The 21288-nt window shown below is 41.5% G+C and overlaps 1 protein-coding gene across 1 annotated transcript in view; it reads left to right on the top strand.

The window, feature by feature from the left end:
* The window catches only part of SLIT3 (slit guidance ligand 3), a 495630-nt gene that overhangs the window by 404779 nt on the left and 69563 nt on the right, over positions 1-21288 (top strand). The window contains exons 21-26 of the mRNA XM_058034755.1: positions 402-470; positions 1536-1607; positions 1789-1860; positions 7178-7249; positions 11710-11873; positions 16948-17072. Of these exons, the coding sequence (XP_057890738.1) occupies positions 402-470; positions 1536-1607; positions 1789-1860; positions 7178-7249; positions 11710-11873; positions 16948-17072 (574 nt within the window). The remainder of the gene's footprint in view (positions 1-401; positions 471-1535; positions 1608-1788; positions 1861-7177; positions 7250-11709; positions 11874-16947; positions 17073-21288) is intronic.

Below are 21288 nucleotides of genomic sequence, written 5' to 3'. Positions count from 1 at the left end.
GCAGGGTCAGGGAGCAGCCAGCACTGTCCTGCTGAATTTGTCAAATTTGAGATACTTGGGAAAGGTAACTCCAAGTTCAGGGCACAGGCCATGCAATTTTTCTCCCCTTCTTCAGCTGCTGTCACAGAACAACCAAATGATCAATTCTGTTTGCTGTAGGCCAGAGATCCTTTATGCACTTCCAAGTTTTAAAACAAATAAAGTAAGTCAATAAGCTGCTGTTGTGCTTTGCATGTGGGGTAATTCATTTATAAAGTAAAAGCTGTTAGAGTTTCAAAGCAATGAATCAAAGGTAATTTCATTAGTGACTGACTTTATGTTGTCCTCATTCATGGTGCAGATTGAGTGACGTGAGTTCTCCTTAATGTGTTTGTGTAATTGTCAAATGTGACTTTTTTCAGGTATTTGGAAGGAAACCATCTGCCTGCTGTGCCAAAGGGGCTCTCTGCCTTCAGACACCTGACACTGATGTAAGAAACACGTGCTTTCAATGTCAGGGAAATTGCAGGACTCTTTCTGCACTGTGCTGTTGGTGGAACATAAATAATTGGTATTTGGAGTGGGGTGGAGGGGAAAAAAAACCAACACCAAACCCCCAAACCTTCTGTAATTTGAATTTGGAAAGAATTTCACAGTGGACACTGCAGCCAGTAACTGTTCATAAAGAGTGAGGTGCCTGGGAAGCCCCTTGCTCTGCAGGACCCCGAGAGGACAAAGCTCTCACACAGGCTGCTGCAGTTTCACTTGGCAGATTTATCTGTAAAGGTCATTAGCAGAGGAGACACATTCATTTGTGCTAGATGAGGCACTATTTACAACGCTAAGGCAATGACAATTTGCATAGCTGTTCCTTCAGTGAACGGTCTTGCAGATAGAAACACAGCTAGACTTTGTTCTGTAAATTGCTCCCTGAAATACACAGGAGTGAAATTCCCTGCCTGAACTATTTATCAGGAATTTTCAAATGCGGTTGGAATCAGCTGTGCAGATACTCCAGTCCAATGGGCTGGGCAACCTCAGACAAAAACAACACGGATGAAAAACTGGAATGCTTTGCTTTAAGAGTGTTTTTTATTTAGAAACATCTCTAATTTTGCTTTTCAAGGGAGATCAATAGCAAAACAAAATGTTCTGGTTGAGCCTAAAAGACTTTTTAAAATGAAAAATGAAACTTTGTTTCAGTAGCTGTCAATATGATAAGTATTTGGAAGTGGGGTGCCTTGAATGCATTGCAAAGCAAGTTGGAACAGTAAACTCAGCAGTGCTTGTATCGTTTATTCATTTGTTCTTTTCATTGAATGCTGTATGCTGGAAAGATGCCTTAATGTTTCTCAGTCTGAGGCTTTTTAGGAGAGTCTGATATGCTTTTCCTTTAGAGCTCATTCAAAGTTGGTCAGAAAATACACCAGTTGATAATATGCAATTTTTCAATTGCTTCCAAGCATTTTGCTGTGCAGATATTATGTAATCTTTTCAAAGAAGCATTTTCCTTAATTCATACATGTAAATGATATTTTCTCTGTGTGTTTCTCCAGTGATTTGAGCAACAACAGCATCGGTGTCTTGGCCAATCACACCTTCAGCAACATGACTCAGTTATCCACGCTGTAAGTAGCCCAAAGTTCTGATAACAGCTTTAATTGCCTTTCCAACACCATCTGAGCTGTGGAGCAATTAGTGTGCCTCTTGTTGCTTAAGCATGTGTGTCTCCATGCCTGTCTGTGGTTGAATTAGCAGTGAAATAAGCAAAGCCAGGCCAGAGTAGTGACTGTGCTCTCCCCTCTGCAGCATCCTGAGTTACAACAGGCTCCGGTGCATCCCCGTCCACGCCTTCACCGGGCTCCGCTCGCTGCGAGTGCTGTAAGTGAACCCTCAGTGCAGCTCTGCAGGCTGCACCTGGGGCAGGGAGGGGGCAATGGGCAGGGGGAATGAATCTTCACATCATTGGTGTCAGTGTGTTTGGGCTCTGGTGGAATTTGTCGTGTAGAGGCCAGAGCGGGTGAGCGCTAAAGACACGATTACGTATTTGCAGGAGGAGTGCAAATTCATTTGTTTGAATTTCCCTCAGGGTTTACATTATGGAGCTTTTCTCTGAAAGGTGCAGGAACTGTCATGAAAACAGGTGATAGCTCCTGCATCAGAGGAACAATCTCCAAAAAACCTCACAGAATCTGTTTCTGCAGCCTGAACAATGTTTGGGTGCTCCACAGGAAAAGGCTTTTCTCTTAGTCTGTATACATTTGGTTATAGAGTGTGAGTTTCCATTGGATGCTTTATGGAAAACTTCTGTGCATTTCCAGAATATTTTCCATTGATGCAGATTTATGCAGGCAAGCTAGAATGGGATCTGAAGGGAAGTTAGAAGCCCCCACACTAAATCAGTGAATAAATCAGGCCAGTGGCTGGGCACCAGTAATGCTGAGATGCCTGTCTCAAATCTCCTTAAGTTGTGAATAAAATTACACCTCATATTGTCTGTGGGCCTGCTCGGTGATATCCATGTGTGGTTTATTTCTTGGGAGGTCCTTTTCTGCACTCCCCCTTTCTTTCCAGTGTGGCTGCTTTCAGCAGCTTTGTGGATTGAACCATTTGTTTACAATCTCTTGTGAAATTCTTCCTTACATTGTCTCAGAGTGTGGGCTGTGGGGCTGTTCCTCACTGCAAGAGCCTCTCCCAGCTTTCCTCAGGCATCTGCAGGACTGGCTCCTGCTTTTCTCATATCCACTGCCTGATCAGAAACAAACCTGGGTTGGTTCTGTGGACACCTGGCCCCACATACCTGTCAGGAAAGTGGAGAAGGAACCTTCCCATGGCCCAGAGACACGAGTGGGTCACCAAGACTTGCACAGTAGCCCAAGGGGATAAATTAAATGGCTTGTCTGTGGTGAAGGAGAGAGAGCTCTGAAGACTCAAAGCTCAGGACAGAGGAGCTGAAGATTGTTCTGAGTGCTTTGAAACTTCACATTGATATTTTCCTTTTTTTTTTTTTTAATTAGGTGACATTCAGCTGCAGAAGTTTGTGTTAATTTGAAGAGCAGTGGTTGTTGTGTGTTGGTTCTATAAGTGTGGAATCAAAGTGTCAGCATGGGCAGTACTGGGACTGTGGGAGCAATAAGGCAGAGCTGCCTGGCTGAGACCTTTCACTGTGGTTTCCGTGGTAAAACAGATATCTCAGTTTCAGCCTCCCAAATTACAAGACAGCTTTGGATTCCCACTCTTCATTAGCAAAAACAAGAAAGATTCGTGATTTGGATTTGTTGCTTTAAGTTTGGCTTGGGACCCTGATTTCTAGCACACTGGGATGGTCACATTTGAGCTGTTACATGAATCCTGAAATTCAGCCACAGATTAATATATTCTCTTTCGTGGCCAAATAAATTATTCCATATGGAGCTGTCTTCTGGCCTGCTCCTGAGATGCAAGCTAGCTTGATTAAAGCTGCTGTGGGGCTCTCTACCCTGAATTACAGTGTGGATAAACCATGCCTCCCTCTTTCCAATAGCCACAATTTGTCTTTTCACTTCTGTTCTTGCAGGCCACATATGGGCAGGAACAGAGGGCAGTATTTTAATGGCAACTGTTGTTTTTTGGCTTTTTTAAATGATCTGTTAATCAAAAAGTTTCTTCCTCCTTCAAGGGAGAAACCTCCCATTGCCTTGCACAGAGCAGTGAAATGGGAATCTGTGCCTCTGCTCCCTGCATTTGGAAGCCTCCAGATTGATTTGATTTATTATGGCCCACAAAACTCTGGTATCAGCTACAACTTTTGCCACGTGTCATCACTGTTGCTACTAAAAATCAATTCTCCAAAGAGAAAATGGTTTCCAAGAGACAATAGGAAATCTGTTACTGTCAGTTTTTTATTATCCATGCTCTCAGGGGAACTTAAAAGAGAAAACATCAGCAAAACAATTTTCACTTTTTTTTTTTTTTAATAAAAACAATATAGGGATCTCATTACTTTTGGCTGTGCATGCCTTTGGAAGTAGCAGACCCTTCTCATGAAGGTTTTCCAAATTCCTTTGTTTTCTGTATTTTTGCCTCTATAGTAAATACAGTAAAAAAGTGCTTTGAAAATCAGAATAATCATAGCTGTATGATGCACTTGGTCTTTGACAGATATTTCGTTCTGAACTCCCTTTCTTAGATTTTTCAACCCAAGCTCTGAGAAAACTGCAGAGTCAACATGTTTATGTTTAATCCTTAATATCTATCAGTGTTTACACAATCAGGTCTTTAATCTCAGCATTCCCATGGTTTATCCATAATAGCAGCCAAAGGGTGCAGGAGAGCACAGGACATTAAGTCTGGAGATTTTTTTTAATAAGCAGAAGTAGGTTTTTGAGCCAAAGCTGTTACAGTGAAAAGTTGTGGATTTGTTTTTCAGTTAATTTGTCCAAAGCTAGTCTTCTTAGAAACTAAATATAAACAGATTAGGGAAGCTGAGATTGAGACAAATTAGAAGTATTAGAGCTCTCTGAATGACCCAAACAGATTATTTTAAAGATCATTGTGTAATCACATATTTTTATATGTGACTTAGTTAAGAGGCAAAGTCCAAAAATCAAAATCATTCCTAAGGTCACTAAATAATTGTCCATGTTATAGTTAGGGGCAAAAGGGGTAAAATTGAATATTCTATTAAGAGATACTCCAGTTTTACTGAAAACTGATTAATATTTCCTGCAGCTCAAAGCTCAGAAAAACACTAGTATGTCTGATGATAAAGCTGTCACCCGTAATTTTTGGGCACAAAGTTTTTGCAATACACTGTCACTGTTGGGTGCTGCACTGATTTGACCTAACAGAAGCATCTGGCTGGGGTTTTTTTATGTTTGGGGGTGGGGTTTTTTTGGTGTTTTGTTTTTTGGTTGTTTTTTTTTTTTTCTTTTATCAGAGAATGATTCCTTGTATTTATGCAGTCATGTTTTTAAAGCTCTGCTGTTGTGAGCGGTGGCACCGTGGCTTCCCCTGCCATCTGAGCTGTGCTGGCTCCTGCGGGCTTTGGCAGCCTGGGGGCTCCCTGTGGTGTTTGCCCCCGGTGGGAGGGGGCTCTGAGAGCTCACATTTCTCCCTTCCCAAAAATCACATCCCCCTTGTGCCTGCAGGAGCCCAGGGCTGGGACAGTGGGCTGCCAGGCAGGACGTGGGAAGGGTCCATGAAAGAAAAACAACCAGGAAACCCCAGCCCAAAAGGATTTGTTGAATTAATTTCCTTCCCTGAAGGCAAATGAATAAGTTAGTGAGGTTCTGTGTTGAAGGAAGTTTTGATTTCAAGGATTCTCAAGTGTTCTGTTACTGTGTCCTCCAGAGGGGATCCACATCACCTTAAATCCAAACCCCTGCTGTTTGCTGGGGCTCAGACAAGAGGATCCCTACAAGTTGTGCTTTTGAGGGAGAATACACACATCAGTGTCTGTGCTTTTACTGTCCTAATGTGAAAGGATTTATTTGACCATTTGCTTGTAAGGAGATTTGGTATAAAAATGTGTTCCTGATGTTGATCCAAAAGGAAAGATTTTGTTGCACTGTTGAATTCTCTTGCCACTATTTATTATTGTGAGTTTTAAGGGGGGTTTAGCATTTGTCATTTCATTTTAGTTGCAGGAGTGATGATGTTGCTGACATGATTTTTTTATTAAAATTCAGGCACTTGCATCCATGAAACACCTCAGTGTTTGGGACATGTAGTAAAGCAAATCCTTCTAAGGGTTTTATTTGATGGGTTTAACTTCTTACAGATAAATGGCCATGTCATTCTTCAGCTTCTCTTGGCTGTTTTCAATACACCTAGAAGAGAAAATATACTCTTTCACAGGATAAATGGGACTGATACAACCTGAAGATTAATATGTCTGTTTACAGAGAATTGCCTTGCAGTTTAAAAGATCAGCAATAAGCTCATCAGGAGCTTATTTAAATGTGCTCATTTCATTGACCATTTTGATGACAAGTGGTTGACTAGCTCTCCTCACACCACCAAAGTACTCCTTGTTGAATAGCTGTGGGTTTGTCTCACTCAGTGGGTCATTCTGCACAGAATTAGTGAGTGTGTTTTATCTGGAGTTACTGTGTGGGAGCTCACATCCTTCCTGTTCCTGTGCAGATTCATTTCTTGGAGATGCACCCTTACACATGGCAAGTTATTATTAATAGTCAGAACCAAGGAAGGCTTAAAGGAAAATTTCAGAATCAGGATGTTGGAAGGGCATCAGGTACATCCTGGTGCAGCTAAAAGTGCTGTTAGAGAGGAAAGGTTGCAAAAAACAGATGGGTTTTATTTTTTCACTTAGGGCAGTTGTCTGTTTTGAGATTTGGATTGTTTTAAACCCAGTGTTTCAACAATTGGTACACACACAAATAAAAACTGTGATTGCTGTGTCAGCAAATCACCAGGTAAGTTAGGAAATAAATGACTTAAGGGCAAGAGTGATCCAAACCTCACAGCAGGTTTCTGTTTTCCACTCTCCTCTGCCATGTCTGGAGCACTGGCAGGATTTCCCATTTATGCTTCTCTATGTAACCCATGTACAAATGTGGATCTTTTCTCAGAAAAGAGATAAACTGGGTGCTTAAATTGTCCTGGAAACAGTGGAGAACCCTTTCACTCCTTTCAGGGGTCCTGAAAATGCTGCTAAAATTATAATTTCTTTGCACAGGGTGAATAATGTCCTAAACCAACTGATTTCAGGTGCTTTCCTTGGTAGCACAGAGAGGTGGTTTTTACTGTAAGAATGGGAAAGTGTGGCTGTATTTACCCTCAGGGACCCTTGCTCTCTCTCCCAGGATCTCTCTGAAGTCAATAGTTAATTTAACTTTCACAATTCTGATTTCCCCTGCTCTGTTTTTGCTGTGCTTCTGGCTAATGGGATTCTGTAAGAGAACTCAGGTGTGGATGTGAGGGTCCACTTGTCATCAATACACTTTTAATGGCATAAATGGTTATGTCACCTTTTTAATTTACAGCAGCGCTCACCAACACTCCTGATTGCATCATTATTTTAAATGCCAACACCTCGAGGCAGGAGTGATAAACCATGGAAGTTCATGAGTTGTGAAACTCACAGAAACTCTCAAAGAATCAAAATTAAATACCCTTTTTAAGCATCCATTCCTTCAGTTGTTGGGAGCAGACAAAATGCTGTGGTTTGATATATTCCTGCTTCTCCCCCTTGTAGGACACTCCATGGAAATGACATTTCCAGTGTTCCTGAGGGATCTTTCAATGACCTGGTGTCCCTGTCCCATCTGTAAGTACTTCTGCCTGGCTGAATCTCTGGGATTGATGGTTTCAGATTTGTAAAACAGCACACATTGCTAGGATTGTCGGGCTTTTTTGGTTTTCCTGCTCACTTTTCATAATGTGCTCTGGATATTCATAGTGCATCTGTTCAAAGGAAATAAAAATTTCTAGGATCTGTTGTTATTAGTTATGAAAATATTTTCTTAAGGAAAACCAAATGAGCAAGTGTGACAGTTTTCTCTGCTGTGGACTTTGTGTTTAAGGTTTTCTTTCAGCATTGTCAATGTGAAATGCAGAGCATATTATGGTTTAAGAGTGAGGCAGGAAACCTCCCACAAAGAGCAAATATTAAGCAAATGTGAATTCTTTGCTTAATAAGTGTCATATGTTTTGCATGCTGGAATGTTGTCAGTATATGGACTTGTTGATGAATCACTACTACAGACATATATATTTAATCACATGGAAATTGGTCATTTCACAGCATTAATGCTTCATTCCATAGTTTGCAAAAATTATTAGGCATTTCAGCTTTTTGAGGAAATCACTATTACACTGGTAGAGGGCCAGGAGACTTTCAAATGCACTTTAGTTGATGAAAGAGCAGACAAAGAGCTGCAATGGCTCCAAACTAAACTTGAGTGACCAGAAAATGCTTTTTCACTGAGATAGTGTGTGATACCTCACACTATCAGATAATTGATGTAGGAAAAGCAATTTTGTGCAGCAGGTTTCTTGATTACTGTCCTCAGTTAATCAGAGGGCTGAGCATGTGTTGGTCCCTCAGTGAAGTGAGTGCTTTCACAGGCTGATACAGATGTTTTCTGTACACACAAGTAGATATGTGTGCATTTAACATATGTTTCTATCTATTTATTTTCTTTTTTTAACCTTTAACATGCCCTCCAGAACACTTCCCTGAACACCAGATTCAGATTGTACTGAATATTTTCTGGGTAGCAGATACATCCCTGGCAGCTTTCAGTCTCTGGTCCTCTATGGACAGTAAAAAATAAAAATATCTCAGATAGGGACAGAAATCATGAGAGCAACTTGGGCAACTTGAGCAGAGAAATAATGAAATAATCTTCTCTGTTTCCAGCTTGCACCTTGGTATCATTGGTTTTGCACATTTGTTTTTCCTGTTCCCAGTTTAGTCAAGTCTTTTTGTGTGTTTGGGATTGAAAGTCTGGCTGAGCTGAAGCCCTGTACCTGCTTTTGGGAGGGCACTGACACCTTCCACACTGGGAATCTGACTGCTGGGGGTATTTTCAGAATTCCAGGAATAAACACAGCATGTTACATTTGTTTGAATTTCCCTCAGGGTTTACATTAAATGAAGTGGAGATCCAATTTTCCTGGGTAAACTGTTCACCTTAGGGAGTGATAAAATCCCCTTTGGCCCAATACAATCTCTGCACTCCTTTCTGTTTAGATGTATGTGCTGCCAGAAATGTAAAATACACAAAGCCCAAATGAACAGTAATAAATAGGATCCATAAAATAAATAAGACCTGTCTGGGGTGTAATTTGCACAGCGGAGCAGTTGAATTTTACAGTGCAATTGTGCTCTCCAGTTTCTTAAAGAGGATCCTGGAACTTTTAGCAACCACAATGAATTTTTTCTTCACATGCCCGAAAAAGCTGTGCTTACTCAAAATTGAGTCATAATAATTGAAAATAAATGTATTTTGAGTCCCTCCTGATACACAGATCTACAAGGAGAAAGCAGGCACTTGGGGTCAGTTTGAAATCATACAAGAATTTGCTGCCCATCACACTCTTAATGCATGGGAGGACAAAAATTTGCCCTGTTTGTGCAAGGTGTGTGGCTGAGGGTGGGATTGGTGTTGTGGCAGGGCAGAGCTGAGTAGCAGGGTGTGGAAAGGATGCTCAGCCTGTGGCAGGACAAGGGGGACCCCAAACTGGCTTTTAGAATTGCAGAGAGATATTTGTGTGGCATAGACAAAGCCATGGATTTTAGTCAGAGTCTTTTGCAACAGTTTTGAGTTGGTCTGTAATTGGAAGAACAAAAGTGAAATCCAGATGGTCCAATCACTTTCTCCATAGCTGTTTAAAGCCTACAGGAATATTTTCACCAAATTTCCTTTATGTCATGAACATCATCTAACTGCAATGGAAATATCAAAACAAACTACATAGCTTTAGCTGACTGAATTTGGAGGTAGGTTTGTATGTGCTGTACACTGCTTTTGTTCACTCTTTATTACTTTATTTAGTTGAATCACATAATTGTCTATTTAAGCCATGACTCTACTGACATTTTCAATCCAGGGCAATGATAAGAATGCTACAGCACTGCTGTAGGATTGGGTATATTATTAATTAAAAAGAGCCCAAAATCTGCTGGGGTGGAACTGGGACCTTCCCAGTTAGGTCAGGTCCTGCAGTTGCTGTCCTCACCATTCACTGGTCAGTGTCCCAAACTCTGCCCACACAAACTCACCCTGGGGCACTCCAGGGATTCCACAAACCCTCAGCAATGGGTGATGTTGAGTACAGCAGGTATTTCCAACATATTTCCCATAAACAGCTCAGATTTCTAATCCTGTTGAATTATCTTCTCTTTACTCAAATTTTTATTAAATTCCTCTAAAACTAAGTTGTCCCCTCCTTTTTTTTTTTCAGCATTGTCATGGATAGAGTTATTTTAATTGACTTTATTCAGAGTTTCCCCTAAACAACATAAGGTTCTGAACAGAAATATCTGCCCAACATTTTGAAAATGCTTCTGGTGGTATTTCCTTACAGCAGAAGATATTTTTTAACTTCTGGAAATATTTTGCTATAATAGGCAAAGAAATTGAGAAAGTATGTTAGAACTCATGAATGAAAATACGAGAATTATCTCTGGTTCCTAGAAATAAATTTCTTAAAAATCCAAAAAATAACCCCAAGCCAAACCAAATCAAACCAAGCAAAAGGAAAAAAATAAATAAAAGGCAAAAACCCCCAAACAAAGCACAAACCACAAACAGAAGTGTGGAAGGATACATTTCTGAAGTTGTCAACAATGTTATGAGTAATCATTTTTAGTGACTGTAGAGCAGCTTTATTTCTAATGTAGTTTATAAATATTAATTAACAGGGTAACAAGCTTTCCGTTGTCCTCCCACTCACATTTTATATATGGAAGTTTCTCAACACTAAAAATTTCTCAGCTTTCACTGCTGCATTTTGTTTGACCTTGGACAACTGAACCAGTTGATCACAGTTCCAGGGTCAAAAAGTCAACCCCGTAGTTTTTTTCCATTGTAAGCAATGGATTTACAGGAGGAGTGGATGGGTATTTTTTAATGCTGAGCTGCAGTACACATTTAATTTTGATGAATGAGCCCCAGACAGGGTTTGAACCCATGAACTCTCATTATGAATCTGTCTAGGGCACAGTGGGTTCATTAGTCACTCCAATAGAAATGTATCAACAAATTTACTGAGGTTTCTATCTTAATATCCTGCCTGATGTGTTTTTATTTGAAAGAAGCTTGAGTTTACAGTACCATCTTAAAAATAGTTTATAGCATATGCAGAAATTTTAAAGTCTAAAAACTGATTTGAATCATTGGTTTCTTTAGTATCTCTTCCTTGTGCTATTCTTTATTTAGTTTATTTTCCTTTCTTGTCAATTCAGGTGTTGTACAGCTGAAGTCTTACACTGACTTTAAGCAAAATAAATACAGACTTTCAACATGCATCTCTTCACATTTTTAACAATTAGTTGGCTTCAAACTGATTTTTCTGAAGTGTGAACTTTGTTTGCAATTGACTGATTGCCTAAAAAGACACTTTCTTTAAGAGAAAGAGAAGTACAAATTAGTCAAGGTAGCACCTAAATTTAAGCTTAAAAGATTGGTTTTCTTTTGGATAGATGTCCATGAATAAAGGAAATATTCTGAGCATTATAATTTCACTTTATAAATGCATCTTCTACAACTATTTGACCTAACTCAAATGATGGGTCAAGCAGCAAATGTGTTTTCAAAGTCATAAATAAACTTAGCAGGCACTGGGTTGCAGTTTGGAAAATGGAGGTATCTTCTGCATATGTGTTTCATCTGGTGAGGAGTCATTAATGTGAGTCATCAGAGCCAAACTAAATTACTCAATTCAGGGTTAGAATACTCTCAGGAAGGACAGAGAATTAAAGGGAATCAATGTGATGAATTTGATGAAAGCAATATGTCTGGTGACATTGCTCAAGCACAATTGTTTGAAAAAGGGATTTCTTCTTAGGTGTTTATATAATTTCCCTAACTAATGATGGGAAGAAAGGAGAAGAGCAGGAGATGAATCTAAAACCCTTCCTGAATACTCAACAGATCCTTGCCTCGTTGGGAAACAATAACGTAGAAATGTAGAATAAACCGTGCCTTGGCGAGATCAGAGCTGTTGGCTGTCTTTGCCTGCCAAATACCCTGTGCTAATTCAATTGTTGTGCTCCCCGAGGGCTCTGGGCACCAACCCCCTGCACTGCGACTGCCACCTGCGCTGGCTCTCCGAGTGGGTCAAGGCGGGCTACAAGGAGCCGGGCATCGCGCGCTGCCGCGGCCCCGAGGCCATGGCGGACAGGCTGCTGCTCACCACGCCCACGCACCACTTCCAGTGCAAAGGTACGGGCTGGCACCCCTGCCCGAGGCTCTGCCCGCTGGGCTGGGCTCCGGCACCCTTGGTTTTGTGCAGGAGTCGGGGTTGGGGTTTGTTTCTGGGAGCGTCGCGTTCCTGCCAAGTTGTATCCGGGGTTTCTGGTGCTGAAATGGGCCCCAAGGTGTTAGAAAGTCTTTTTCTCCCAGCCCCATGACTGAAGAAGAAGTCAAGATTCGTTTCTTCTGCTTTTCAAGGTTGTTTATTTTCTCTTATCTAATACATTCTTCCTCTGACCTGCTGAGATCTGTCCAGCAGGTTGGTTGAGGCACACTGACCACCCTCAGGGTGGTGTTAGCTTTTTATATTAAGAACTACGTGTACTTTACTTACAATAATCTTCCAATACCTATCACCTATGTTAGACAGTCTGTCTCTACTCTAAACGAATCCAAAATTGAGGAGTCATGCATGGTTCAGAGCAGCAAGGACAGAAGAGGATGAGGAAACTGCAGCTGTGGCCTCCATCACAGCAGAAGATGGAGGACAAGAAGAAGGAGAAAGAGGACACGCCCAGATTCCTCCATCTTGCCTCTTGAACCCCCATTCTAAAAACCCCAAAATTCTACTTTTTCACCCTGTGACAAATTAACTATCATTCTACTCAAACTCTTGTGGCTTGTAACTCTTCACACAAAGTTGGTAATTGTTTCTGTGGGCTAAAATCCAAGGCACAGGTGTTTCTGACTCTGTGCCAAGGTCTCTGAGCCCCTTGCCAGGGTCTCGAGCCATCCAGGGCAGTCAGAGGAATGTCCTGGGTTCTGACAATTGTGTTTTCTTGTGTTATTCCCCAAAGTGCAGTTAGCTGCTCCACCAAGGAGAGGAGAGGCACTCCACTCACCACTCAGGCAGGAGAAGCAGGGAGCCTGAGAGCAGTGAGTGCTCCTGATGCTCACACCAGGTTATGCAATGACACATTAGCACGTAGGGTGTTGTTAGAACTTATTGGAATAAATAATTAGTTTTGGCCTGTGACTTATCCCAAAAAAATTGAGAAAATAAGAGGCATTATAAAAACACTGTAGTTATTATGTACATTTGCTTGAAAACCAAGAAACAGAGAATTCTTGAAGCAAATATGTACCAAAAAGTACATTTTCATCTGCAGATCTGCAAACTGTTCCCATCAGCGGTGATTCAGAAACTGCAGATTACAGAAAACATGTCATGCCTGAATTCAAAGTGCATTCATTCAGGAGAGAGTTGAGGGGCAGCTCTGAACAATTTGGGGTGCTCAGTGGCGGGAGTGTACTGCTTAGAGAGCACTCAGGCAAATTATCTACTTTTTGTGCATTAAGTAGCTCATTAGTGAGTGGTGGAGATTAAGACATATCTGCATATTCTCGTAAAAAAAGGAGTTTCAGAGTTTTGCTTTGCTTACCAGCAAGTACTTGAAGATGGAGCTATATTTATAGTGGAAAAGATGGATCAGTAGCCTCTCTTAGAAATGGAAATGAGGGCATAAAGCCTGTTTTTATGTCCCTCAGAGTGCCATGCCCATTTACAGCACTGCTTGGCAGGGTGATTTTATAGGTGCTGGAATTAAACTGCTGAACAAACAAATGGTGATGTTGGGGTGAGTTTAAAACACAGGTTCCCAAGGCTGAGTGGAATTTTATGTCCTTTCAAATATATCTTTAATAACTGTAGCCTTACAATTTAATTACTTTGAAATGTCAGTCTCAAAACTATCAGAACTCTGACCATAATTATCAAAGCAGAGACTTTACAATAGTCTCTCAAATGTGAAGTAAAAATATAAGAAGTACTAAAAATACCAAATAATGCACTTGCTCCCATGAAGTGAACCAAAGAAAATAATTGATTTTGTATATTACACAGGATCTGAAAACTAAACCAGAAAGAGACTGGCTGTCTTCTTCATTCTGAACCTGTGATATATCAAGAGTTGTGCTCATTTTCTCTCTGAACTAAACAAGCAACACTTAGGCAAGAGATCAGTACATCTGTGATCCAGGATATTGGATGTAGTCGTATGCTTTCTATGTAAATATTAGATTGGTCCACTAGAAAGCTCGTGTTCTTTCTAATACCCCAAAGTCCCCATAGCTTGCTTTATCTGAACAGAAAAGGAGAAAATAATGTGTTGATTTGGAGTCGGTGTTTGCACAGGCAGAAACAGTTGATGGTCTGGACAAGTGGCAGTAAAGTTCAAGAAGCTCTTGGCCCTTGACAAATTCACCTTTGCTCACAAAAATACAAATATTTTGCAAACCAGGGCATGGTTTGGCAGTCTCAGTGCACCCTGTTCCCATTTCAGGGAGTGCTGAGCCCTGGCCCCAAACCCTGGGTCCCCACCAAGGCTTGGCCCGTGCTGGGCTGGGCACCTTGAGCTGCTGTGTGAAGGTCCTGCTCAGATGTCCTCTGTGACCTCCAGGAACTTTTACATCAGTAAATAATGTAAAAAGTAGTTTAACTTATTCTTGTTAAAAATATGTTTTTAGCCTGTGCCTGAGCAGGAGGTTATGTCTCAGCAGAGCCAAGGAAATAAAAGTGTGTTATGTGCAAGTCATGCAAACTCAGCTCTGCTTTTTATTAACTTGCCCTCCCAGCTATGCAGTAGAGGAAAGGAATGTGCTGGGCTGAGGGCATTTTGCTGTATGGATTTATAAATCAAATCCACAAGGGCAAGGTAATGAACTACTTAACTGCTAGGAACTAACACTGTTCTTATTAGCTCCCACATTGATTAGCTTTGATCTATGCCGTAGAAATAAATGGAAAATGTACACCTATTATGAAATAAATAGTAGAACAAATTCTGGCTTACTGACCTCTAAATCTAAAAGAGCAACACTGCTGCCTGTCTCATGAGCTCTCAGAGGAGCCACCTTTGTTTATTCTTTGTTTATTTTACCATGAAGACAAATGTAACTTAGGTATGTCACGTTCCAGCCCCTGTCAGTGCCAGGAATTCAGGTGTGATTTCCTCTTCCAAGGTAAAAAATATGTATGGTGTGCAGTTAGACATAACCACAAAGATAGAATAGGATGGCAGCAGTCCTTCATTTAATTGTTGGCTTTTTTCCTTCCTGTATTTCTCCCTCAGTGCTGCCTGTGCAGTCCCAGCCAGTCCCTGATGGCACCACCATCACTGCAGGAGCAGACACAGCCCAGTGCTGTCACCTGAGACCCTTCAGTCCCACCTGTGCCATGTTCCTACCCCTGCTGGTGCTCTGCAAGTGTTCAAAGTGAACATTTATAACTCATGCAGGACAACTCAAAGCAAATCCCTGGCTGGAAGGGATTTTTTCATCCCTAGTTTTGGTAACTCTTGCTCCACCTTCTCTTGAACATCAAATTTAAGCTTCTTTTCTTCACTTTCAGTATGTTTCACAATTTAGTCCTCCTTACCATTTATCATGCAGTAACAGAAGGTCTATGCCCACTTATGATTAGTACAGTACCAATTTTAAATTATTTTAAAAAATATTTCATTGAAAATGAAATAAAATTACTTTAAGATCTTTACTGCCTGATATAATTTAAGCCACTTTAAAGTGCTAGGTTTTATTTTTTTACATATAAAAGCCAATGAGTTAATACTTATTATTATTTAAAATGTAGCCATTTAAAAATCACCATGTTTTAACTGTGAATATAACTGTGAATAAAACTGCCTGAATTAGCTTTCTTTAAAATCTCAGCCATAAAATATTGATTGACTTGGGACCCCAAATGTAATTAGTGTTGTTTTAGTCTGTGTTTGTTTTCCTGCTCACCTACAAACTTCACCACTTCTCTGGAAGATTCCTGCTACAAATATGAGGTTTTTTAGATGGTTTAAATATGGCCATGTTATTTACTTGCATACATTTACCTATTTACATATTTGGCTTTATTGCCCTTTGTTGAGATAGGTCAGTGTTGATTGTTCTTCTGGGCAGAAAGGGAAGAAAATAAGTTTCAAACTCTAATATTAAAATTAAGGATGGTGGAGCACTTTGCACCTAAATATTCCCATAAGCCTCTAACTAAATCTGCCTTGTACATGGTTTTTATTTATGTTGTTGCATCTGCACTTTCATTCTTGTTATCAGCCATAGAAATGTCAGGTTACAGTTCCCTGGGGTTGCTGTTGCAGGATTTCCAGAACTGAGAACAGGAAAAATTGCTGAAAGCCATATATATATATATATATATATATATAACCCACTCCCTGGAGGTTCCCAACATGCTTTTTTCAGAGCATATGTTTGCATCTTCAGGAGAATATGAGCATCATTGAGACTTGCCTAGCACTTGATTTAAGTGCTTAAAGCCTCTCTGATCCCTGGGAATCCCCAGTGCACCTGCAGCCTGTGCATTTGTGCCAGTGCTTGGGGGAAGATGCTGGTGTGTGCATGGGAGGTGTTAATTCTGCAATCCAGCTCTCTGCTAGCATGTTGGAAACCAGGACATCCCTCTGTCTGCCCTGGAGGACTCCAGACCCTGGCAGGGGGGCTCAGAAACCTTGGCACAGAGTCAAAAACGCCTGTGCCTTTGATTTTAGCCCATGGAAACAATTACCAACTTTGTGTGAGGAGTTACAAGCCACAAGGGTGTGAATAGAATGATAGTGAATTTATCACAGCATGAAAAAGTAGAATTTTGGGGGTTTTAGAATGGGGGTTCAGGAGGCAAGGTGGAGGAATCTGGGTGTGTTCTGTCTTTCTTCTTCTTGTCCTCCATCTATGGGTGACGATGACACTTTTGGATTGTTTTAGAGTAGAGACAGAATGTCTCACATAGGTGATAGGTATTGGAAAATTATTGTAAATAAAGTACAGGTGGTTTTTAGTATAAAAAGATAACACCACCCTCAGGGCAGTCAGAGTGCCACAGCCCAACCCGCTGGACAGATCTGAGTGGTTCAGAGAAAGACAACGTATGGGATAAGAGCAAATAAACAACCTTGAGAACCAGAGCCAAGGAATTCTGCCTCTTCTCCGGTCTCAGGGCTGGGAAAAAGAGACTTTCTGACACCTCAGGTTCATCCCCACAGCAGAGACGCCGTCACTCACTCTGTGTTTGCCTCTGCAGAGCCCGTGGATCTCAGTGTGGTGTCCAAGTGCAACCCCTGCCTCTCCAGCCCCTGCAAGAACAATGGGACGTGCAGCAGCGACCCCGTGGAGCTCTTCCAGTGCACCTGCCCCTTTGGCTTCAAGGTATGGCTCCAATGAACCACATGAGGAGCAAGGAGCTGCTCCCCATCACTTGTGGTTCTTTAATGGTTGTGCTGTGAGAAGTTAATTTCACAAGCACCGGGCTCAAGCAGGCTGTGTGTGACTTTTCAACTGTGCCCTGCCACCAATTTCATCCTGTGCAGTTGGAATGGCTTTGTTTTGTGCTGTGACTGCACAGATCATCCTGAGAAACTTGCTCTGGTTGCTCCTGTTTTGAGCAGGGTAGTTGGGCTGTGCAATCTCCAGAGGTCCCTTCCAACCATGGGCATTCTCTGATTCTGGATGTAGATATCCATATAAAATGCCAAGTGGGTTTTATCCTCCTTTTCATTTCTTGTTTTCTGCCAGCAACCAGACCACCATTTCACAGGCTCCCAGCCACAGGGAAGGCAGTTCAGGTGACAATTCAGGGCCAGGTTGGTCCATGGTGACAGAATGTTGACACCTGGTATTTTACATTTACCTTCCACTGACTGATGAGCAGAAGGGTGATCCCTGATCAGACACAACCCCTAAATCAGCTCTCTCTGAATTCAGAGAGAATTCATTATTATGTCCACAGAGGAATCTGCAAGTATGAATCCTGTGGATTCCAGTCTCTGTGGGCTTCCTGATAACACAGTGGGAAATGGGGAAAGGGTCATTGAGTAAAGCAGTTTCTTCAGCAGTGATGGATAACTCCTCTTGTTCACTGTGAGAGCTTCAGGACACCAGGACACTGTCCCAGAGCTGATGCAGCTGGAAATCCAGCTCAGGAGTCAGTAGCTGAAGGATTAAGTAATAAATTAGGCATATGATCTGTTCTCAGCCTGGGGCGTTTCAGGTGCTATGGCCAGCATAGGCTGCATCCTGCAGACTGGGATTTTATTATTGGCCTCTCTGGATACTTCTCACAGTCCTGGTCAGCTGAAACAGATGCTCATAAAACACAGAGTAATAAGAATTATAGGGGAAAAAAGGAGGGCAAAACCATACATGCATGTGGGAAGAAAGCACAAGTATCTGTGTGTTACATTTCAGGTAGGATTTAGGAATTAATTGGTTCTGATGATATCACCATTTCCTGTCTCTGTTTTTTTGTTCTGATGCATCCCAGAGTAATTGACAGATCCCTGAAATATTGGGAAAGGGAAAATATAAAGCTTGTTTCTTCTATTTCACCTCACTGCCCTACTCAAGAATAATAACAGTTCTCCTAAATAATTGAAAGAGGCATTGGAAATTTTCTGTCATTAGAAATCTTTCTACCCAGTGGCATATCAACCAGAAACTTTTCTAGGATTTAAAAGAATGTACTGTTAAAAATCTGTTTACCTGAAACTACTTGATAACAATCTATTTATCTCTTCAGGTTAATTAAAAAATGGTCATTTTAATTTGATTTTTAACATAAATTATGTTGACTTCTTCAGTTGGAAACTTGAAAAGTGAATTATTTCAGAGCTAGAAGGCAAGCACATAAATCTTTGCTCTCTAAGATATGTATCATGGAGCAGGTATCCAGGTTATTCTAAGTAAAAATGTGTTATGACCATATCTTCTCCTTTTGGCCCTCAGATTTTTGTTTGCTTGTTGTTCTTTTGGCTTTTTGCAGTATTCCTTATTCACTGGGATAGATTAGATAGAAAGTTACTGGGATAGATGCATTTATATTGCTGAAAGACATGTTTATGAAGGGAAGATTTTAACTAAAAAGGAAAATCCAGAATAACCCCCCAGTTTATCAGCACGTTGTAGTCAGGATGCATCGTTTTCCTTGGAGGGGTTTTGGTAAACACTTGATGTGACTCAGTTTAAACATCTCACAGAGCATCCAGCTCTTCTCCCTCCTCTCTCACACACACTGTCTCAGGTGACATGAGTGTGGGAATGCAAAACCCAAACCCACTGTGAGCCTGTGAGCACCAAGCTGCCAGCCAAGCGTGGCAAAGAGCAAACAGACCAGGCATGGAGCAGGGTTTAAAAACACTGGCCAACAGTTCAGGCAGAACTGGTGGAAATTGAATAAGCAAAAAAAAAAAGAACTGTGTGTCTTTACCACAGGTTTTTGAATAAAAATGAAATATGAAAGGTCCAAATGCAAACCATATGAAAGCAGCACTCTATCTACCACGCAGTTCTCCACCAGAGATTCATGCTAATTCAATAACAATACCTTGCTTCCTTCTCACCAGCCAGCACCAAACAGCTCCATCCATCTGGAAGCTATTTCCCAGACCTTGATAAATTGCCCTAAATCTGCCCTCTCAGCATTTGTTTTTCCTTGTTTGATGTAGATTTTAAAAAAATCCTCTGTGGAAGAGTGCATCAATAAAGTGAAAAACCCACCCTTTTTCCAAATTTAAGCTGACGGCTTCGTAATGTTCCCTGTGAGGGGGCAGGCATTACAAGAGGCTTTCTGGGGCTCCTGTGCTCGTGCCAGCCTTCAGAAAAACACAGAAAGTCACCTCAGTTAGCAGCTGCCAGAGTGGTGCCTGATGGACCAGGACACTCTCCCAGTTATCTGCATTCTCCAAGCTTGTGGTCTGGTTTTTGCTGTCGCACTGATGATGGTTCCATCTCTCACTTTTCATGCTCACAGAGAGATTTTGGCTGTTGAATGTATGAATGTATACTTTGTGGGGCTTTTAGCAATTCCAGTGCTGCCCTTGATGGTTTGGGTAAACTCAAAGCGAGATAAGTCATGGAACACCTGAGCTGCGAGGGGCAAGGCTGAGCTGATAATGATCTTTGCTGCTGCTCTTGCCTTAAAATGGGTGATGAAAGTGCTTGTTGGAGATAAACCATGGCTGGCACAGTGCTGTTGTGGCTGTACTTTGGGGAAAGATCCCCAAGGAATGGGGTATGGCACCTCCAGCATCTGGCAGGATCTCCAGGGTGCCACCAGTGCTGGCAGGAGCTGGCTCTCCATGTTACAAAAACCATGTTTTCATATTAAACACAGGCATAGGGGTCATTTTCCAGTGGGTTGCTTTTTTTCCTCTTCTCTACAGCATTCTTTGAATGGTGATTTAAATAATATGTGTGGTTTAGATTGTAAAGTCTGATTGTAAGGGGAGAGATGGAGCTTTCTCCTGCTGGAAATGCTGCTGGCCACCTGCAAAAGGCAGTGAGTGTGAGTGCAGCTGGGGCTGGGAAATAGATAACAGGAGCCCACCAGTTCACTGATTCTGTTGAGTGTGTGGCTTGTAAGTATTCCCACTGATATTGCAAAACTGAGTCCATGGGTGTTGGAATTCAAGAGATTAATCTAGCTTGCAATCAATAAACTATTGGAAAAAAATTCACTTGAATAACTGTAGCAAAAACTAGTGTGTTTGAAACCAACACAGTGTGTATTTTGTCATTGCTTTATTCTGAAAATGCATTTTTGGGGTTTTTTGCCTGATTTTTGTCATTTATACTTTCTTTTTCTTAAAATTGAGTAGCAACAAATAAAGAATAATTTGCTTACTTTCAAATAGAATTACTTGTGGAACTGGGGAAATAGTCTAAAATGCATTTTTGTTTTGCCTGAAATGAAGGAACATTGCCAAGCCAGAATAGGAAGTGCAGTGCCTGCCTAGGAATGTGCTCTGATAGCTCAGGTAAAGGAGCCAGAGCTGCTGGCATGCAGATGTTTGTCACCTCTGGGTCCTGCTGGCACTGAAAGCTGTCTGAAATGGAAAGTGAAGATGGATAAATTTGGCACAGCTCACATCCCTCACTCCAGGCACCAGATGCTGCTGCATGTCTGTGCTGGAGCTGCTCTAAATTTTACCCAAATCTCTTCACCTCCCTGTTGAGTTCAGCCAGTGTCCTGACTTTTCCTGCAGACCTGCAGTGACTTGAGGTTTCAGGCAATTTCACCAATCATCCAGAATGACAGACACAATTGGAAAAATCCTGGGCAAAGCTCTTGGGCTTTGGAGAGACAGCATTGTTTGCAGCCAGACTCATGAGGTGGGAGGCATTACAGTGCAGTCAGAATGATATTTAGTGAGGAAGTTGGCTCCAAATTTCTGCTAGGAATCTGGCTCTTCCCCCTCCCCACCCCCCACGCCTGCTTTTTGTCCCTGGAAACAAGTTTAGAAGTCCCAGAGCAGGATGTCTCTGGGAAATGGGGAATTCATACAAATCCCATTTTGTGCATTGATAAAAATTCAGTGCCAGCCCTTGAGGGGGTCAGTGCAGCTGAGGAGGAGCTGTGGCTGCTGAC

The sequence above is a fragment of the Melospiza georgiana genome, chromosome 15, assembly GCF_028018845.1.
Source record: "Melospiza georgiana isolate bMelGeo1 chromosome 15, bMelGeo1.pri, whole genome shotgun sequence".
Taxonomy (NCBI): domain Eukaryota; kingdom Metazoa; phylum Chordata; class Aves; order Passeriformes; family Passerellidae; genus Melospiza; species Melospiza georgiana.
The sequence above is the reverse complement of the archived record's forward strand: the minus strand, read 5'-3'. Positions and strand labels throughout refer to the sequence as shown.